This window comes from Poromitra crassiceps, assembly GCF_964638095.1.
Source record: "Poromitra crassiceps genome assembly, chromosome: 13".
In the NCBI taxonomy this organism is placed as follows: domain Eukaryota; kingdom Metazoa; phylum Chordata; class Actinopteri; order Beryciformes; family Melamphaidae; genus Poromitra; species Poromitra crassiceps.
Window position 1 is genome coordinate 12,494,930 of NC_139644.1, and position 17,500 is coordinate 12,512,429.

Genomic DNA, 17,500 nt, shown 5'->3' on the forward strand with positions numbered 1-17,500 from the left:
ACCAGCCCGGCGGACACTCACCAGGCAAGACCGCGGCTTCGCTAAACCCCCGCCTCGGGCCTAGCGGAGCCGACGTGAGACACAAACTACAAGGGCTTCCAGAGGAGCGGACTTTCTCTCAAAACAATTGAAAATCACCAAGCTGAGCAAGCAGATCGATTTTATTTCATCAGAGCCGAAGGCAGCAACACAAAAGACTGATGGAAATAACAGAAGAGAAGGTAAGCCCCACTAAACTGGTAATCCAGCATTGACAGAAAGTATCATTCCACACACAGTAGACACGATTCTGTCGTCTGCAGTGTTTTCACGTCACCGTATGGTACCTGCTGGAACCTCAACAAAGCAGGGACCAAAACTAGCACGACTCAACCCCGACTCAACCCGGGCTGTCCAGGTTTTTGATCGGTGGAATGAGACAAAAAAGCGAGTCGAGCTGGGCGGGCCCGCGCTGATACCAGCGGTGGAAATGGGCCAAGAGACAGGTAGGTGGTTGAGTGACAGAGACAGATAGGTGGTTGAGTGACAGCGACAGGTAGGTGGTTGTGACAGAGTTACTTATAGAGGAAACAGCTGTTAAGGTTCTTCAAAGCTCACATTTTGTTCCCACATTCCATCTTTGCTTCTCTTCTCATGACATCATTGCATCAGTGACGTTACGCTCAGGTAGTCTCACATTCAAACTCACACTCTTTTCATCATATTGGAACTGATGAAAATAGTAACAGGAAATTGCAGTGCCTATTCAGAGCAATTTCTTTTGATTCCGCGGCCATTTTGAATTTGGACCATAAATCATTTTGCAAACGAGCTGTGAAGCAAACAATGGGAGCGAGTCAAGTCAATATCATCTCTTTTGTCACGTTTTCCAATAGCTGAGATGACAAATGACATCTCTAGTGGTGGCATGCGGCTACAGGGCGTAATGTCATCATAAATGACGGTGGGGTATGTTATTAAAAGACTCGATCAGCCTGCGCCTGAATGGAAAATTGAATCTCTTCTGGTGCGTAAATTGAATCTGAAAACCCATTTCCTTTTTGGTAAATAAGATGGACACTCGTGACGCTGATACGGTGTGATGATGTCACAGAATGGGTGCCCATGAATTTGAATGACAGTTTTGAGAGAACACGTTACTAATGTACCATGCAAAATAGTTCAGTGGTTGATTCCCTGCCTGCCAACACGAGGGTTGCAGGTTCGAGCCCGGGTGTTGGTACAGTACCTCTGGCTTGGTCAGGCGTCCATATAGGCGCAATTGGCCGTGTTGGTGGGTGGAAAAGCGGATTAAGGGTATGTGTTCTAGTCGCTGCACTAGTGCCTCCTCTTGTCATCAGTCAGTCAGTCGGGTTGCCTTTTCGGGGAGGGGAACTGCGGGGAATAGCATGATCCTCCCACGCGCTACATCATGCAGCGTGAAACCCCTCGCTGTCAGGTGAAAAGAAGCATCTGGCGACTGCACATGTATCAGGGGAAGCATGCGCTACTCTACAACTCTCCCCAGAACCCCAGTAATCCTCACCCTCCCAGACCTCAAGTGACGCTCGAGCGATAGATGCTAGAGAGCTCCTGGGCTTTAGCCTCCTTGCTAGAGGGTTCGTCTCCCATGCTGGAGGTTCCTGGTTGGATCCCCAGCTGCGGGGGCACTACACAACGCGGGGTTAGATCTGTTCATATACAGACATGTCGAGGAAGGTCATATCTGACCATAGGCAGTGTTCAATTCACGTAGTACTTACGCCCTTGCAGATGGACACAGCCTCTTTAGTCATGGACTTAGGGTAGGACACGTTGTGCTCCATGATAGACTGGAAGAGCTCGTCCTCGTCCTCTCCGTCAAACGGTGGCTAAGGAGGAGAGACAAAGCGTCAGTTACAACCTCGCACCTGTCCAAAGAGATTTCAATCGTACATCATAGTGGTTCTGTACCTGTCCATAGACAGACTGTATGTGAAGTTCCTGTATGCGTGTGATCCTTCAGGGAGGGGAAAGTATCTCCTGCAAACTGTTGCCAGGAAACTGGACATCGTAACAACACCACATTTTCTCTGAAGTGATGCATCATTCGTTCAATTTAGAAAGAACAGGTGCATTTCTGTAACTGTATGAGTCACTCGCCATTTTTCCTTTGACACTTCCTGTCACAAGATACAATACACACTACTACTGTACTACTAGTACTACTACTACTACTACACTCAGTCAGACTGTCAAATGCCACAGAGAATGAATCATGTAATTGTATTTATTATTTCCAATTAAATTAAGCTGTCATGATGAATCGGGAAGGGAACTGCAGTCAAAGCCATAACCTCTGCATTATAAATACTGCAGCTAACATGGTACAGTATGAATATGGCCAAAATGACAATCTCAATTATTTTTGCTAGATATTGTGATAATTAATTCCAATTATTAGTTTTCATAATTTGAGGAATAGATATTATTTCACTGCACTTTTTGGCATGTATATAAACATCTAAGCTATTTTCACCTACAGCAGACATTCTAAATGAAATGAAATTTCTTCACTGTTGATCTTCTCAATATGTATTATTTGTGGTACCTAATATACTATGCAGCAATTATAATAATTATACAACCCCAGTACATGGATGACAAAACTCTCCTGTAGACCAGGACCGGTACAGTAAAAGAGCATAGTACCTGTCCTGCCAGCATCTCATACAGAAGAACTCCATAAGCCCACCAGTCCACTGACTTCCCATAGGGCTGGTACGCTATGATCTGGAAGGACAAAAATAAAGACTTCAAGACTTGGAACACACACACACACACACACACACACACACACACACACACACACACACACACACGCGAACCTGTCTCAACTCTGTCATAAGCACTTTAGCTACAGTCAAGATTGAATACTGCAATACCGAGCGCAACCAGGGACAACCAAGGGCATCGGAGAAGATGCAAAAACAACGTTAACAGCGATACATGAAGAAGAATTTTTCTCATCTAAACTCCAAGTGCATCGACCACCATTAAATACAGTGAGCTATTTTCAGCTGCAAAGGCACTTTCTACTACCATCCAATTTACCAGCCCACACCTCCCACGCACACATGCACGCGCATGCACACGCACGCATGCACGCACACACACACACACACACACACACACACACACACACACACACACACACACACACACACACACACACACACACACACACACACACACACAATTATGCAGAGATGTTCGTACATATTGTACAAAGGTGCACAACCAAAGAGCTACAGTAAATCACAGCTGCACTACTGTAGCCTTTGAGAGTGGCAGAAATGCATCACTTTTAAAACACTCTCAAAATTACAATTCAATAGAAAATACAGATTAGAGGTATTCCTCAGGTCCATTCAAAAGAAGGGACTGCGGGTCCGGGTCGGGTCTGGTACCGTTTGCCGCAGGTCTCGGGTCTCTGACATTGAAATGTCAGCTCTATTAGGAGCCGAGTGGACCCGGCGAGTGGCTGTCACAGCTGCCAATCCGCCCTATTTTATAATTGCCAGATTTTTACGGGGCCATAAAGACCCGAGATCCGTCTCGGGTTTCTCTCCTCTCTCTCCTCTGGGACATGCACCGGGTCGGGTCTGTAATATCTCGGGCAAAAATGGGTGGAGCCAGACAGGATTGTATGTCTTGGCTGTGGTTCCTGCCTCTCTCTCTCTCTCTCTCTCTCTCCCCTGACAGACACTCAGAGAGGAAACCCTGTAACGGCTCTGTATCCTGACAAAGCCTTTGCCCCCAGCGGGATTCTTTGCTTGAATGACAATCATTTACAAGCCTGACATGTTCTCCACGTCCAATCGACCGACCAATAAGATGGATGGACGGACTACCGGCAATCTAGTTTTCTCACTTTGACGATGAAGCTGAAGTACGTTTGTTTAAGGTTCCCTATTGCAATGTGATGGTGTGAAAACCATCACTGATCCGGTGACTAAGTTTTTTAATATGGCGTGTGGGACTTGGTGTTGTCACGCAGACTTGGTGGTGGTGGGGGGACTCTGGAAATAGACCCTTCTAGTTGAGCTTTTCTGGGAGAAAGCAGGAGACAGGGCTCCCCTCGCTGCCCACCTGTGGGACACCGTACTCCCTCATGAGTCAGAGGAGACAGAGGCGGAGTGGACGCACACACACACACACACAAACAGACACACACACACACACACACAGAATAGCAGGCCTGTCAGCTTGCGGCTGAATACCTCCATCAATACAACCTTGGGGCAGAGAAACGTGATAAAGTGGAGAAGCCGTGTATCCAGGGATTTGGAGAAGAGAAGGTACTCAGGATTTGGATAGATATCGATTGGATATTTCACTAATAAGGTCTCAATCTTCTATAGACGGTTTCAACTTGACAACATAAGCATTCCAAATTGCCCCTAGCTGACTTCCTGTTGCGGCGTATACAGTCTAAGATGCTAATACAACAGCTGACAGGAAATAAGCTAGGTTTCAAACGCCACAGGTTTCTCCCTAGGAGGCTGAAATGTGGCATGGCGGTCAAGTGTGTGAGTGTAAAGGTGTGTGTTCGTGTTCACGCCAATTGGCTAAAAGGGGGCAGTGGGCGGGGCAGATTTCTGAAATGCAGGGTGACAGAGGCAGAGTAGGGCGGGTGTTGCCCCTGCCATCCTGCATCAGCCACTTTGCCTCAAATGTAAATGTAACCATTTTTTTTTAACCCATTGATACCTGATGCAGCATTTGTGAACCGCGTCACGCGGTTCGTGGTCTTAAAGGGATACACACGCAAATGCTGCATCAGGTATCAATGGGTTAATCTGTGCTCGTAAACAATTGCAACAATCCATAATGTAGTTGACGAGGGAGACAAAGACATTTGATCCCCCACATTGTGCCCTGTCTCCCCCTGCTTCCCCATATGAGACGTTCTCTCCTCACCTCCGGGGCGATGTAATCAGGCGTGCCGCAGAAGGTGCGCGTGCTCATGCCTTCGTACATGTTCTCCCTGCACATGCCGAAGTCGGCGATCTTGATGTGACCCTCGGAGTCCAGCATCACGTTGTCCAGCTTCAGATCCCTGCGGGAGAGACAACAGGGGCGTTGTTGTGCATCTTTTTTTGTGTGTGTTTGCTCTGGACTAGAGACGATATGAAGATTTCACATCACGATTGTGGTGACCAAAATTATCACGGTTATCAGTATTATCACGGTATTGTTAACATGTGCTGAAAAAAAGTACTAATACACTCACGTAAATCATTTCACCAAGTTTTATACTGAAAACTCAGAGGCAAATAGGACTGATAAACTCACTGAAATCATGTCATCTGCATCTGGGAGACGGTTGCGAATTTTGCTTGATGATGGACAGTATTTACCGTGTTTTTCAAAGCGCTGTAATCACGGCAACACGGTAATCAGGGTACCACGGTTTTAATGATAATGAAAATGTGAAACGATGCGTTATCGTCAGGAATTTTATCACGTTATCATTAAAACCGGTTATCATTTTCATCTCTACTCTGGACAAGTCTGCGTATGGCAAACCATTTGAACATTTAAGAGCTAAGTTTGTCGTAATTACATTGTGACTACTCAGATTTTTCATCAAGATATCGATAACGTCATTCTTCCGAGTCCAAAAGAACATTGCCATTGATGTGTATGTGGTTTCTCAAATTCAGTTGCGCAATTCACATTGCAGATATCTGGGATATCTGCAACTGAATTAACAATAGTTGTGATTCCAGTTCAAGAAATACAACTCATTCTGACTAGTACTTAATTTAATATATCTCTAATGACAAACACCATACACATGAATGGCAAAAGTGATGTAATTTGTCCTAGGAAGAATGACGTTGTGGATATCTGAAGTGTTGTTTTGACTAGGAAAAATTTAATGACTGATATCCAGTAGCTTAAAACATCCTTTCCAGACTATAGAGGAACACATAAATACTATGAATAATTGTTAAAACACCAGTGCTTCTCTCCACCACTGCGATCTCTTCTGTCTGAAGCAGTTTATCTACACTGGGTGACAGACTTGGCTGTGTTTCCCAACAAAGAAGCTTCTTAAGGAGTTAAGAAGGCTCCAAAGAAGTGTTTCCCAAACGCCTTCTTAACAGCCTTCTTAACACATCGCTAAAGAAGGCTCTTAAGAAGGGTTCTGTGAAAGGTGCTATATAAATCCACAACATTCTTATTATAAAAGGAATCCATTCTGATTAGAGGAATATAGCCTACGGTAAAACATTTAAAACACAAGTAACCATATTACATAGAGGATAGATTTTCAAGTGTTCCCCAATTTTAAACACTAAAGGGTGCATGAAAGAAAGGAAAAAGGGAAAAACACAACAGTGGACACTTATCTCCTTTTACCTGACGCGGCTGAATCTGCGAGTGTTTCGTCGTTAAGAAGGTGTTAAGAATGCCCCAGACCCTTCTTACAAAACCTTCTTAACGAAAGATCATCTTAGGCTAAGAAGCAATCGGGAAACGCGTTGGCTTTGTTGGCTTCTTACGGGAGCCTTAAGAAGGGTCAAAGAAGCTTCTTAGCGCTAAGAAGCTTTTGGGAAACGCATGCCTTCTTAACGAAAGATCATCTTAGGCTAGTAAGAAGCAATCGGGAAACGCGTTGGCTTCTTACGGGAGCCTTAAGAAGGGTCAAAGAAGCTTCTTAGCGCTAAGAAGCTTTTGGGAAACGCAGCCAAAATCATTTCCTGCTCTAAAATCAGTATTCCCTGACCCCTGCTTTCTCTGCGTGAGCTCCTTTTTACGTGTTTCACGTGTGACTTCTTCATTCTTCCGTCGCTGCTTTGTCTTCCCCTCGTTCACCTGCCAGACGTATCTGTCTTCAATCACAAAGGCGAGTCGGGGACGTCAGACAGAAGGCTGGCGGGGCGAAGAATGGCTGTGCGTCTTTAGCGGAAATCTTCAAGAAGCACGGGGTGACCTTAGCCCCTGTCTCTCTGTCGTTTCACATTTTTCCTTTGGAGCTAAACGTACGCGCCCCATTGCCTTTTTTATCTGGCTCTCTCTCATTCCCTCTGTCTCCCTTTCTCATTCTTCCTGTCCGTCTCGCTGCTGCTTTCTTTGCCACCTCCGCGCTGTCTTTCTGTCACTATCACCGTGATCTCCCACTTCTCTTGTTCTCTGTCTGCTTCACTCTGCCCATCAGTCTGCCTGTCTAAACTAGTGCACCATCCAGAAAATCCAATTCCCTATCGGTGCCCTTTATCTACCACCATGTTTTCCTTCAATGTTCTCCTCCTCATCCTCCTCCGTTTCTTATCGATTTTTCTTGACCCGTTTGTTCTCCCTTTTCTCTCTCTTCTGTCTCTCTAACGAGTCACACGTCATTTCCTTCTCGACACACAAAACTGCATTGAACTTGAAGGTTTGTTAGAGTCAAATGAATCTGTTCACAACACAATTTACCGTAAAATGGTTGAAACTGCCTTTCCCGCAAAACCATGTCAACGAGGGCACTTCCATCTTGGAGTTGTGGTGAACATGGTACCTCATTAGAACTGGTTTCCTAAAGTGTACACGCCGTCTGACTGTGATCCTGTCCAGGAGAACCTTTGTCAATTGTCATGCCCTGGTCATCCCTGTCTCTCACTCCACTTTCAACTGTCTAATAAAGGCGACAATTCCCAAAAGCGGCTTACAGAAATGGTTCCACTCTGGATCAGGATCACCCACCTGTAGATGATGCCCTTCCGATGCAAGAAGAACAAACCCACAGCGATCTCTGCAGCGTAAAACCTGCAAACATTGAGAACATAATTACGTCCACACAGCAGTGAAAACTCTCACTCAATCATGCTCATGTGACATGTCATCTTCATTTACAAATGCAATCCACATGTCCGATATAAGAATGCAATACACAAGATATCCCTTACCCTAACAAGATATCCCTAAAAATTAAATAATGATCAATCTTTACTGCCCGACTTGCCCTTCAGGCAGTACCACCGCTTAGTACCCCCCACCCTCCCCCACCCTTCCTTGTGTGTCTGTGTCATGTCTGTCTGCTGTCTGTTGCACCAACGCCCCCCCCCCCCCATAGTATTTAGTGTATAGTGTCATCTTTGTCAGGTATTTGTTCACTAATGTCAGTATTATTAGAACTAGGGGTGCAGCAAGCGGGAACTGTAGAACAGCGAAACGCAGAACAACATTCGGACAGTCATCCTTCTCGGTAATAGGTACCAAATTATGGAACACATTACCACCAGAAATAAAAACATTGACAGAACTCACCGTATTTAACACACAAGCAAAACAATGGCTGAAACTGAAACAAGCCTGTGAACATTGACTTTTAGTATTGTACTATTTTAGTTTTCTGTCCTTATTTGTTTTGTGTTTTTGCTTTTTGTTTTTGTCTTTATTTTGTTCTGTTTTATATGGTTCGTTTTTAACATTTTGGTACCGTTTTAATTTTTCTCTTGAACTTTTGTTTTAAAGGCCTAACCAGGGACAGGGGTTGCAAATTAGCCTTGGCTAGAAACCTGTATGCATGACATCTCTTTTGTAGGTCATATGAAATAATGTTCTATGCATTTGTCCCTGCTCAATAAACGAATAAATAAAAATATTACTTTCTAGCACTGGAGATAGGTCTGTCTATGTGAGACCATTCACTGGGTTGCCAGAACGCTATTAGTAGGCATTTATTTATTAGGTAGGCAAATAATTATTGTCCCAGTAAAGTGGATTCAGTTCTAAAAGGAGCTGGATGGATCGTACATATTGTACGTCAACTTTTCAGAAGGGCGAAGGGTAGCGGAAGTAATATAGTAAATTAGCGAGTAACGCAACTAATTACTTTTGATACCAAGTAATAAGTAAATTCATTTCATTACTTTTTAAAGTAATAACAAAGTAATAACTAACTGATCACATTGTCTGAGTAACCTGCCCAACACTGAACAAGAGAGTGCCACCACGCTCCGTGTCAGTATGGACCCAGGTGTGCAGTGCAGAGTGTCCTTACACTGCCTGAGGCTCCTTGAACTTCCCCACACGCTGGATGTGGTACATGAGGTCCCCTCCGTTGATGTACTCCATCACAAAGTACAGCCGATCCTATACGCAAAAGAGGAGGAAGAGTTATCGGCCAATAAGCAGCTCCCAAATGGTTTAAAACACCAACCGCACAATGACGAAATGCATGCACACACTACAAAAAAAGTCAGTGCGTTACCATTAGAAAAATAAAGGTTATACTGTATATATTTACGTTGAATGAACTCAGTGGAACAACAGAAATGCTCCAGTCTTTCAATATAACGTCTGGGTCACTTCACATTCCACCTATCATACGTCAGGCGGAGCTTTCATCAGCCATTTTATTTTTCTTAATAAAAGGCCTTTTGAGTCACCCTCTCTCTGCACAGTGACGCCATACTGGTTATTTAGTATTCAAGGGTGGTCTCAACTCAGTCGTATCAACTTGCCCTGCAGGGGGCACTGGCGAGAGAATCAATGCGAGCAACAACAAAGGTAAATACAGGCATAACGGGAGACAGGATATGCAAACAAGTATGTTACACGGTATACATGTTATACGGTATACATGAATACATACAGGCAGACAGACGCCAAAGCACACTCACACTGTTATAAAACTGTGTTTTGTGAGCAAACAGGGTTCTATTACCAGCTCATGAAAGAAGAATGGTACTTAGGCCATGTTCACATTACGGGCAAATCCGATTTGCTGATAAAGTCATTAATCATCATTATCTTGATTGGTTTCCCAAATCTGATTTGGGAGTGTGTCCGCACTGCCACAAATCTGATTCTCAAGTCGGATCTGTGTGTCCAGACCTACACAGCCTATCTGCATTGTTTGCTATGGTAATGACGTGGGCATCAGTAAATATACGTACTTTGGTGACGTGGTTTTCCTGCGCAGAAGCATTTGATCATGAGTTGCGTGTGATGTTCAAATCAGATTTGGTGGATCTGCGTGTCCGCACTCAAGTCACATCAGTCGAAAGCAGATTGGAAACTACCTCCATATGTGGTTTGGGACAAGTGACGCAAATCAGACTTGGAGCATCCAGACTCATAAAACCAATCTGGATAAAGTCATTAATAGGTCACTAAAGTTCACAAATCAGATTTGGCCTCCTAGTCTGAACATGGCCTTAGAAGACATTCTCTAAAAGATCATCATTTTGTGAGTGTGAGTGTGTGTGTGTGTGTGTGTGTGTGTGTGTGTGTGTGTGTGTGTGTGTGTGTGTGTGTGTGTGTGTGTGTGTGTGTGTTTGTGTGTGTCTTGTCCTACAGGAGCTACTGAAACGGGACCAATTATGCTAATTTACAGTTCTATATGTTACTTTTTGTACCCATGAAGTGGATACTGACGGCTATCTTGCATTACAGTATAACTGTATATATCAATCTGCCATGTTATCATCCTGTGTGTTTCTTATGTGTATGCATTATTATGGTTGCCGTCTGGGCACTCATGTAACTGACTGACTCCCAGCATTTGACTGCACTATTACTGTTTATGTCCTTTGCATACTTTTATTTATGTGGACATAAATAAATATTTCAAATGTGTGTGTGTGTGTGTGTGTGCGTGTGCGTGTGCGTGTGCGTGTGCGTGTGCGTGCGCGTGTGCGTGCGCGTGCGTGTGTGTTTGTGTGTGTCTTGTCCTGCAGGAGCTACTGAAACGGGACCAATTATGCTAATTTCCAGTTCTATATGTTATTATGTTATTTTTTTTTTCTGGGATTCTGCTCTAGCTTTGCATGATTCACATTTCAAAGAAGTCGTGTTTATCATCATAATCATCATATATAAAAGGGAGTAAGTGGGCTCTGTTTGTCTGTTTGTCTGGTAGAGTGAATTATGACATCACCTACTCAAGGCTGCCTCCATACGATCCCATTGGTTGGGTATGGTTTGACCAGTGTAAGGGGCTAGGAGGTCTATCCATCTGACATCAGCCAGAGCCGTGTTTTCAACGTTTACCTCATTATTTTAAACTTTGTTCACGTTTAATTATGAACATCCAACATTGTAACGGTATAAATATGACACAAAATATGGAAAAACATAATAGGTCCCCTAGACAACTACAACAACAAAATCAAATTGGTACACGTTGTAAACGCAAAACATTCATCTCTGGAGTGACAAATCCTTCCTTCTGCTTTGTGACGACTGAAAGAACATTGGTATGTTCCTAACATTTCCTTTTTCAAAAGAGCTGCAGTAAAGATGGGGTCTTCTGAAACGATGGTATCTGTACGCACCACAGTCTGGAAGCAGGAGTGCAGCTGTGTGAGGAAGTGCGGCTTGTCTCTCTGGGCCAGGACTCTCTTCTCCACCATGGTACATTCCACATCGTCGTCCTGGATCACCACGTCTTTCTTCAGGATCTTTATGGCGTACAGCGCCTCCGTCGACTTCATCTCCGCCAACATTACCTACAGTTGACGAAAACGCCACGGGTCAAAGGTCACAAAGTCATGAAAGACTTGACGCGTTACTTTGACGAAACGCTAATCCACTGCTCTTATTTTTTATTTCTCATACCCGTTATGGTCACTGAAATAAGAATTTGAAAAGGCAAAATCTCCAGTCTGTGGCGCTGAATCAGATTTCTCCACCTTTGAATATACAGTAGACTTGTATTGTGCTAATGCTGAGTCTGCTGTTACACACTACATGTGGTCTGAACTACACGTGAAGTCTACATGCATCTCTTTCTCTTCTACTGTTTGAAATCAACAAGGTCACTATTAGGCTACTAATCACACTAAAGGTAAAGGTAAAGTCCCACTGATTGTCACACACCTGAGTGTGCAAATTTGTTCTCCGCATTTCACCCATCCCCTGTGGGAGCGGGGAGCGGCAGCAGTGCCGCGCTCGGGAATCATATGGTGATCTAACCCCCCAATTCCAACCCTTTGATGCTGAGTGCCAAGCAGGGAGGCAAATGGGTCCCATTTTTATAGTCTTTGGTATGACTCGGCCGGGGATCGAACTCACAACCTCCCAGTCTCAGGGCTCAGTGACTCAAACCACAAGGCAATACCGCCACCCACAGGCATAGAAGAGTAGCGCAACAATTAGACTCTATGGTTGCGCTACTCTTCTATGCCTGTGGGTGGCGGTAGCACTCAACAAGAGCCGTATGAAATAAATTATTTGGTTTGGCGCAACTTACATTTTTTCATTTTTATGGACCAATTAAGTGAAATCGGACAATTTCCCATGGCACACCTGACACTCTCTCACGTGGCACAGTGGGTGAAAAACACTGGCGTAACTGACATGTAATGTGTCGGCACCAATTAACGAGGTTGAATTGACGAATCAAAGAGATTCTGCATCTTATGGACGAACACAATTGCTCGTTGTCATGACAACATTATCAAACACCCTTTGGCATGCAGCCAGCTTTCATGGCTCTCAGCCTGCGCTCGTTGCCTCTCACCTTGCCGAAGCTGCCCTTCCCCAGCAGGGCGAGGAAGTGGAAGTCGCTGAGTCGGACCCGGTCCGCGTTTCCCGATCCACCACGTTCCAGACTGAACCGCCGGTGGTCCGACGGCGTGATCACTTTCTTACCATGGCCCAGCTTGGCTTTCTGTGGTGTACAACACACACACACACACACACACACACACACACACACACACACGCACGCACGCACGTGCACACACACACACACACACACACACACACACACGCACGCACGTGCACACACACACGCACGCACGCACGCACGCACGCACACACACACACGCGCACGCACACACGCACGCACACGCACACACACACACACACACACACACACACACACACACACACACGCACACGCACACGCACACACACAACATTATAACACAGAATATGTCTACTGTAGATTTGAATATTGTTGCTGTAGGTGTCTGGGATGAGGTTTTATAGAGATGGTTTGATAGTTCAGCATTCACAAACACAGCAAAGCCCCTCTCAGTGTTTGTGAAGTGAGCAATTCTCCATAATTCAACTGGGACTAAAAGCTCAATGATTTGGTTGTTTGCACGATGCTGCTCTGTGCCGCTCCAAGCTGAGGGCATTGTTTACACCACAGTGTGCAAGTCATGCCAAGCGTGACTCCTCCTCTTCCTGTGGGCCTTGGAGAGAGGACATACTGTAGAGCATACTCCACAGATGTCTCCACAGACTGCAACAGTGTCTTTGTAGAGAAGCATGAGATAAGCAAAAATCACAGTTAAGTTTAGTCTCGGCTCCCAGACGTTTGGTGAGGGCTGAGTCTAGGTTAAGTTAAACAGTAGGGCATGGAGCATTGGAGCAGGAAGTGTGTATGCCACTGATATACATTATAGTTAAGTTAAGTTAAACAGTAAGGCATGGAGCAGGGAGTGTGTATGCCACTGATAGATTATATAGTTAAGTTAAGTTAAGTTTAACAGTAGGGCATGGAGCAGGAAGTTTTTATGCCACTGATATACATTATAGTTAAGTTAAGTTAAACAGTAAGGCATGGAGCAGGGAGTGTGTATGCCACTGATAGATTATATAGTTAAGTTAAGTTAAGTTTAACAGTAGGGCATGGAGCAGGAAGTTTTTATGCCACTGATATACATTATAGTTAAGTTAAGTTAAACAGTAAGGCATGGAGCAGGGAGTGTGTATGCCACTGATAGATTATATAGTTAAGTTAAGTTAAGTTTAACAGTAGGGCATGGAGCAGGAAGTTTTTATGCCACTGATATACATTATAGTTAAGTTAAGTTAAACAGTAAGGCATGGAGCAGGGAGTGTGTATGCCACTGATAGATTATATAGTTAAGTTAAGTTAAGTTTAACAGTAGGGCATGGAGCAAGAAGTTTTTATGCCACTGATATACATTATAGTTAAGTTAAGTTAAACAGTAAGGCATGGAGCAGGGAGTGTGTATGCCACTGATAGATTATATAGTTAAGTTAAGTTAAGTTTAACAGTAGGGCATGGAGCAGGAAGTTTTTATGCCACTGATATACATTATAGTTAAGTTAAGTTAAACAGTAGGGCATGGAGCAGGAAGTGTGTATGCCACTGATAGATTATATAGTTAAGTTAAGTTAAGTTTAACAGTAGGGCATGGAGCAGGAAGTTTTTATGCCACTGATATACATTATAGTTAAGTTAAGTTAAACAGTAGGGCATGGAGCAGGAAGTGTGTATGCCACTCAGTGAAATGTGGGGAAAATGGTTGGCAGCCATTTCACCATCAGAAACCAACCAAGCCCCTCTACAGTATTTACACTCTACAGCAGTGCTTCTCAAAGTGGGCTCCTTGAGGGGCTTCCAGGGGGTCCCCAGCAAAAACATGGATAATTTATTTTCACTGTAATTCCATCCATATAAACATAATGACATTTTGGTCATGGGTTTCATACACCTTCAGTAAAAAAAAAAAAAAAAAATCTTATCAGACGGGCGGCCCTGGGACAAAATATCAAATGGGGTCTGTGGTCTAATTTGTGTCAGTAGGGGTCCTTTAAGTGAAAAGGTTTGAGAACCACTGCACAGTATTTCTATGGAGAGAGAATAGCATTCTAGGCATGATTCTAGGTTGTCCACTGACAGGCCAGTTCTTTTCAGAGAGTGAGGTGGACCCTGCAGTCTGCGGGGGTGGCCGTGCTGCAGGCGGGGGTGGCCGTGCTGCAGGGTTCCCTGTTGTCATAATAAGTGGCCTGTCAAGCCTCCTTTAACACAAAGGGCAATTAGAACCCTGCCAGCTGCCATCTTGGCCCCAGCGCTCGCCTGCTTCTGTCAGAGGCGTGCAGGGGGAAAAGCAGGCGAGCGCTGGGACACACAGACATGTTGTCAGGCCAACCATTCCTCTACTCTTCACTCACTGCTCAGACAGCAGCACTAGAACGTTGATGCCATGTGTTCGGGTCAGGTTGACTAGCTCTACCTGTGCACCTGTTGAGGCAAATCTAAACAGTAGGCTACACTGTAAACAGTAATTAACGGTTTGGAGCTGAGAGAGTGTGTGTTTTTAGAATACTCTGGAGGAGAGTGGGAAGTAGTGGTAATGCCCATTCAGGCCCCGTCTGGAGTATTTCATTATAGACCCTTCTCACGGGGGCCATTTTGTGTCGAAAAGGCAGAATAAACACAGGTGCGAGCAAAACACTAATGAGGGTTTCCAAATTCCAATCATGGAAGTTTGAAACCCTCATTAGTGTTTTGCTTGCACCTGTGTTTACCCTGACTTTTCAACACAAAATGGCCCCTGTGAGAAGGGTCTATTGATAGTATTCTGTTACAGCACCACACAGCCATCTTGGTAGGAAAATAACAGGTGATTGTAATCAATTAACAGGTGATTACAATCAAGTGACACAACCAGCCAATGAGCTGTGTGTATTGTAGCGCCATGTTGGTAGGAAAATGCTTGTGACATGATGGGAATCCTATGGATTCCTACTGTGCTGCTGTGTGCCTTGTCTCTCCTGTAGTTTGCAGGAGGCTGATTGAGTGCACCTGTGCCTGGTCTCTGTCCCTCCTCACCGATGTGCTCTGTTCTTTTGTTTAATGTACTTCGTGTAGTCTAGTTATTTTCCATTAGTTTTAGTTAATACATCATTGTTTTAACTTGTACCTGTGTATGACTCTCTCTTCATTACTTCCTTGAGCTTGGTTGTAACAGTAGAAACACAAGCCGGACCATAGTACAAACTAAACCAAACACTGATGTATAACTCGCCAACAACACTACCATTGGAGCACTCAACCCAGCTCAAGGTTGAAACACACAAGGGATAAGAAGAAGTCATACAACAAAGTAAAAGGAAATTAATAAATTAATAAATAAATACAATCATTTATAAATTCATCATCATTCATCAATCATTTCACTAAAACTAGTAAGGACTAAACAACATAAACTACTACAAACCAAAACAGAACAAAAAGGTGTAGGTGAGGAGGGAGAGAGTGACTGAATGGTCTGAAGGTCTTCTGAAGCCAAGGAGCACACCTGGCCCAGGTGCACCCAATCAATCAACGACCCCTCCTGCAGGCTACAGGAGAGACCAGGCGCAGCAGCAGAGGGGGAAGGTCATCACACTACTTCTAGTCTCCCAAGTCCTAAAAAAGGTCACCCCGTTGCTGTTAGGAAATGCTTGAACAGGTGAAACATCTCAGAGAGTTGACGGTGTGTTCCTGTTCTGTGTCCAGTAAGGCAGCGATACACGACCAGATGTGCCTCAACAACACCTTCTCACCCCCGACTCGGTCAAATACTGACATTTTAGCCCGGACCCCCCTTGGCGTTTTTTTTTATGCACTGGGTACCCCTTTTTCAGTGCCCCATTCTACTAAAACCCTGTTCACAACAACAACACACTATAAAACCCTGTTCACAACAACACAACACTCTAAAACCCTGTTCACAACAACAAAACACGTTCACAACAACAACACACTCTACTAAAACCCTGTTCACAACAACAAAACACTCTAAAACCCTGTTCACAACAACAAAACACTCTACTAAAACCCTGTTCACAACAACAAAACACTCTAAAACCCTGTTCACAACAACAAAACACTACTAAAACCCTGTTCACAACAACAAAACACTCTAAAACCCTGTTCACAACAACAAAACACTCTACTAAAACCCTGTTCACAACAACAAAACACTCTAAAACCCTGTTCACAACAACAAAACACTACTAAAACCCTGTTCACAACAACAACACACTCTACAACAAAACACTCTACTAAAACCCTGTTCACAACAACAAAACACTCTACTAAAACCCTGTTTACAACAACAAAACACTCTAAAACCCTGTTCACAACAACAAAACACTCTACTAAAACCCTGTTCACAACAACAAAACACTCTAAAACCCTGTTCACAACAACAACACACTCTACTAAAACCCTGTTCACAACAACAAAACACTCTACTAAAACCCTGTTCACAACAACAAAACACTCTAATACCCTGTTCACAACAACAAAACACTACTAAAACCCTGTTCACAACAACAACACACTCTACAACAAAACACTCTACTAAAACCCTGTTCACAACAACAAAACACTCTAAAACCCTGTTCACAACAACAAAACACTACTAAAACCCTGTTCACAACAATAAAACACTACTAAAACCCTGTTCACAACAACAAAACACTCTAAAACCCTGTTCACAACAACAAAACACTACTAAAACCCTGTTCACAACAACAAAACACTCTAAAACCCTGTTCACAACAACAAAACACTACTAAAACCCTGTTCACAACAACAACACACTCTACAACAAAACACTACTAAAACCCTGTTCACAACAACAAAACACTCTACTAAAACCCTGTTCACAACAACAAAACACTACTAAAACCCTGTTCACAACAACAAAACACTACTAAAACCCTGTTCACAACAACAAAACACTCTACTAAAACCCAGTTCACAACAACAAAACACTACTAAAAC

The 17,500-nt window shown here is 43.9% G+C and overlaps 1 protein-coding gene across 1 annotated transcript in view; it reads right to left on the reverse strand.

Annotated features, from left to right (window-relative positions):
* prkcab (protein kinase C, alpha, b) overlaps positions 1 to 17,500 on the reverse strand; it is a gene marked incomplete at both ends in the record, with an annotated part of 184,191 nt that overhangs the window by 4,400 nt on the left and 162,291 nt on the right. The window contains 7 exons of the mRNA XM_083648704.1: positions 1,743 to 1,850; positions 2,671 to 2,751; positions 4,942 to 5,080; positions 7,717 to 7,779; positions 9,017 to 9,108; positions 11,295 to 11,468; positions 12,482 to 12,631. Of these exons, the coding sequence (XP_083504830.1) occupies positions 1,743 to 1,850; positions 2,671 to 2,751; positions 4,942 to 5,080; positions 7,717 to 7,779; positions 9,017 to 9,108; positions 11,295 to 11,468; positions 12,482 to 12,631 (807 nt within the window). The remainder of the gene's footprint in view (positions 1 to 1,742; positions 1,851 to 2,670; positions 2,752 to 4,941; positions 5,081 to 7,716; positions 7,780 to 9,016; positions 9,109 to 11,294; positions 11,469 to 12,481; positions 12,632 to 17,500) is intronic.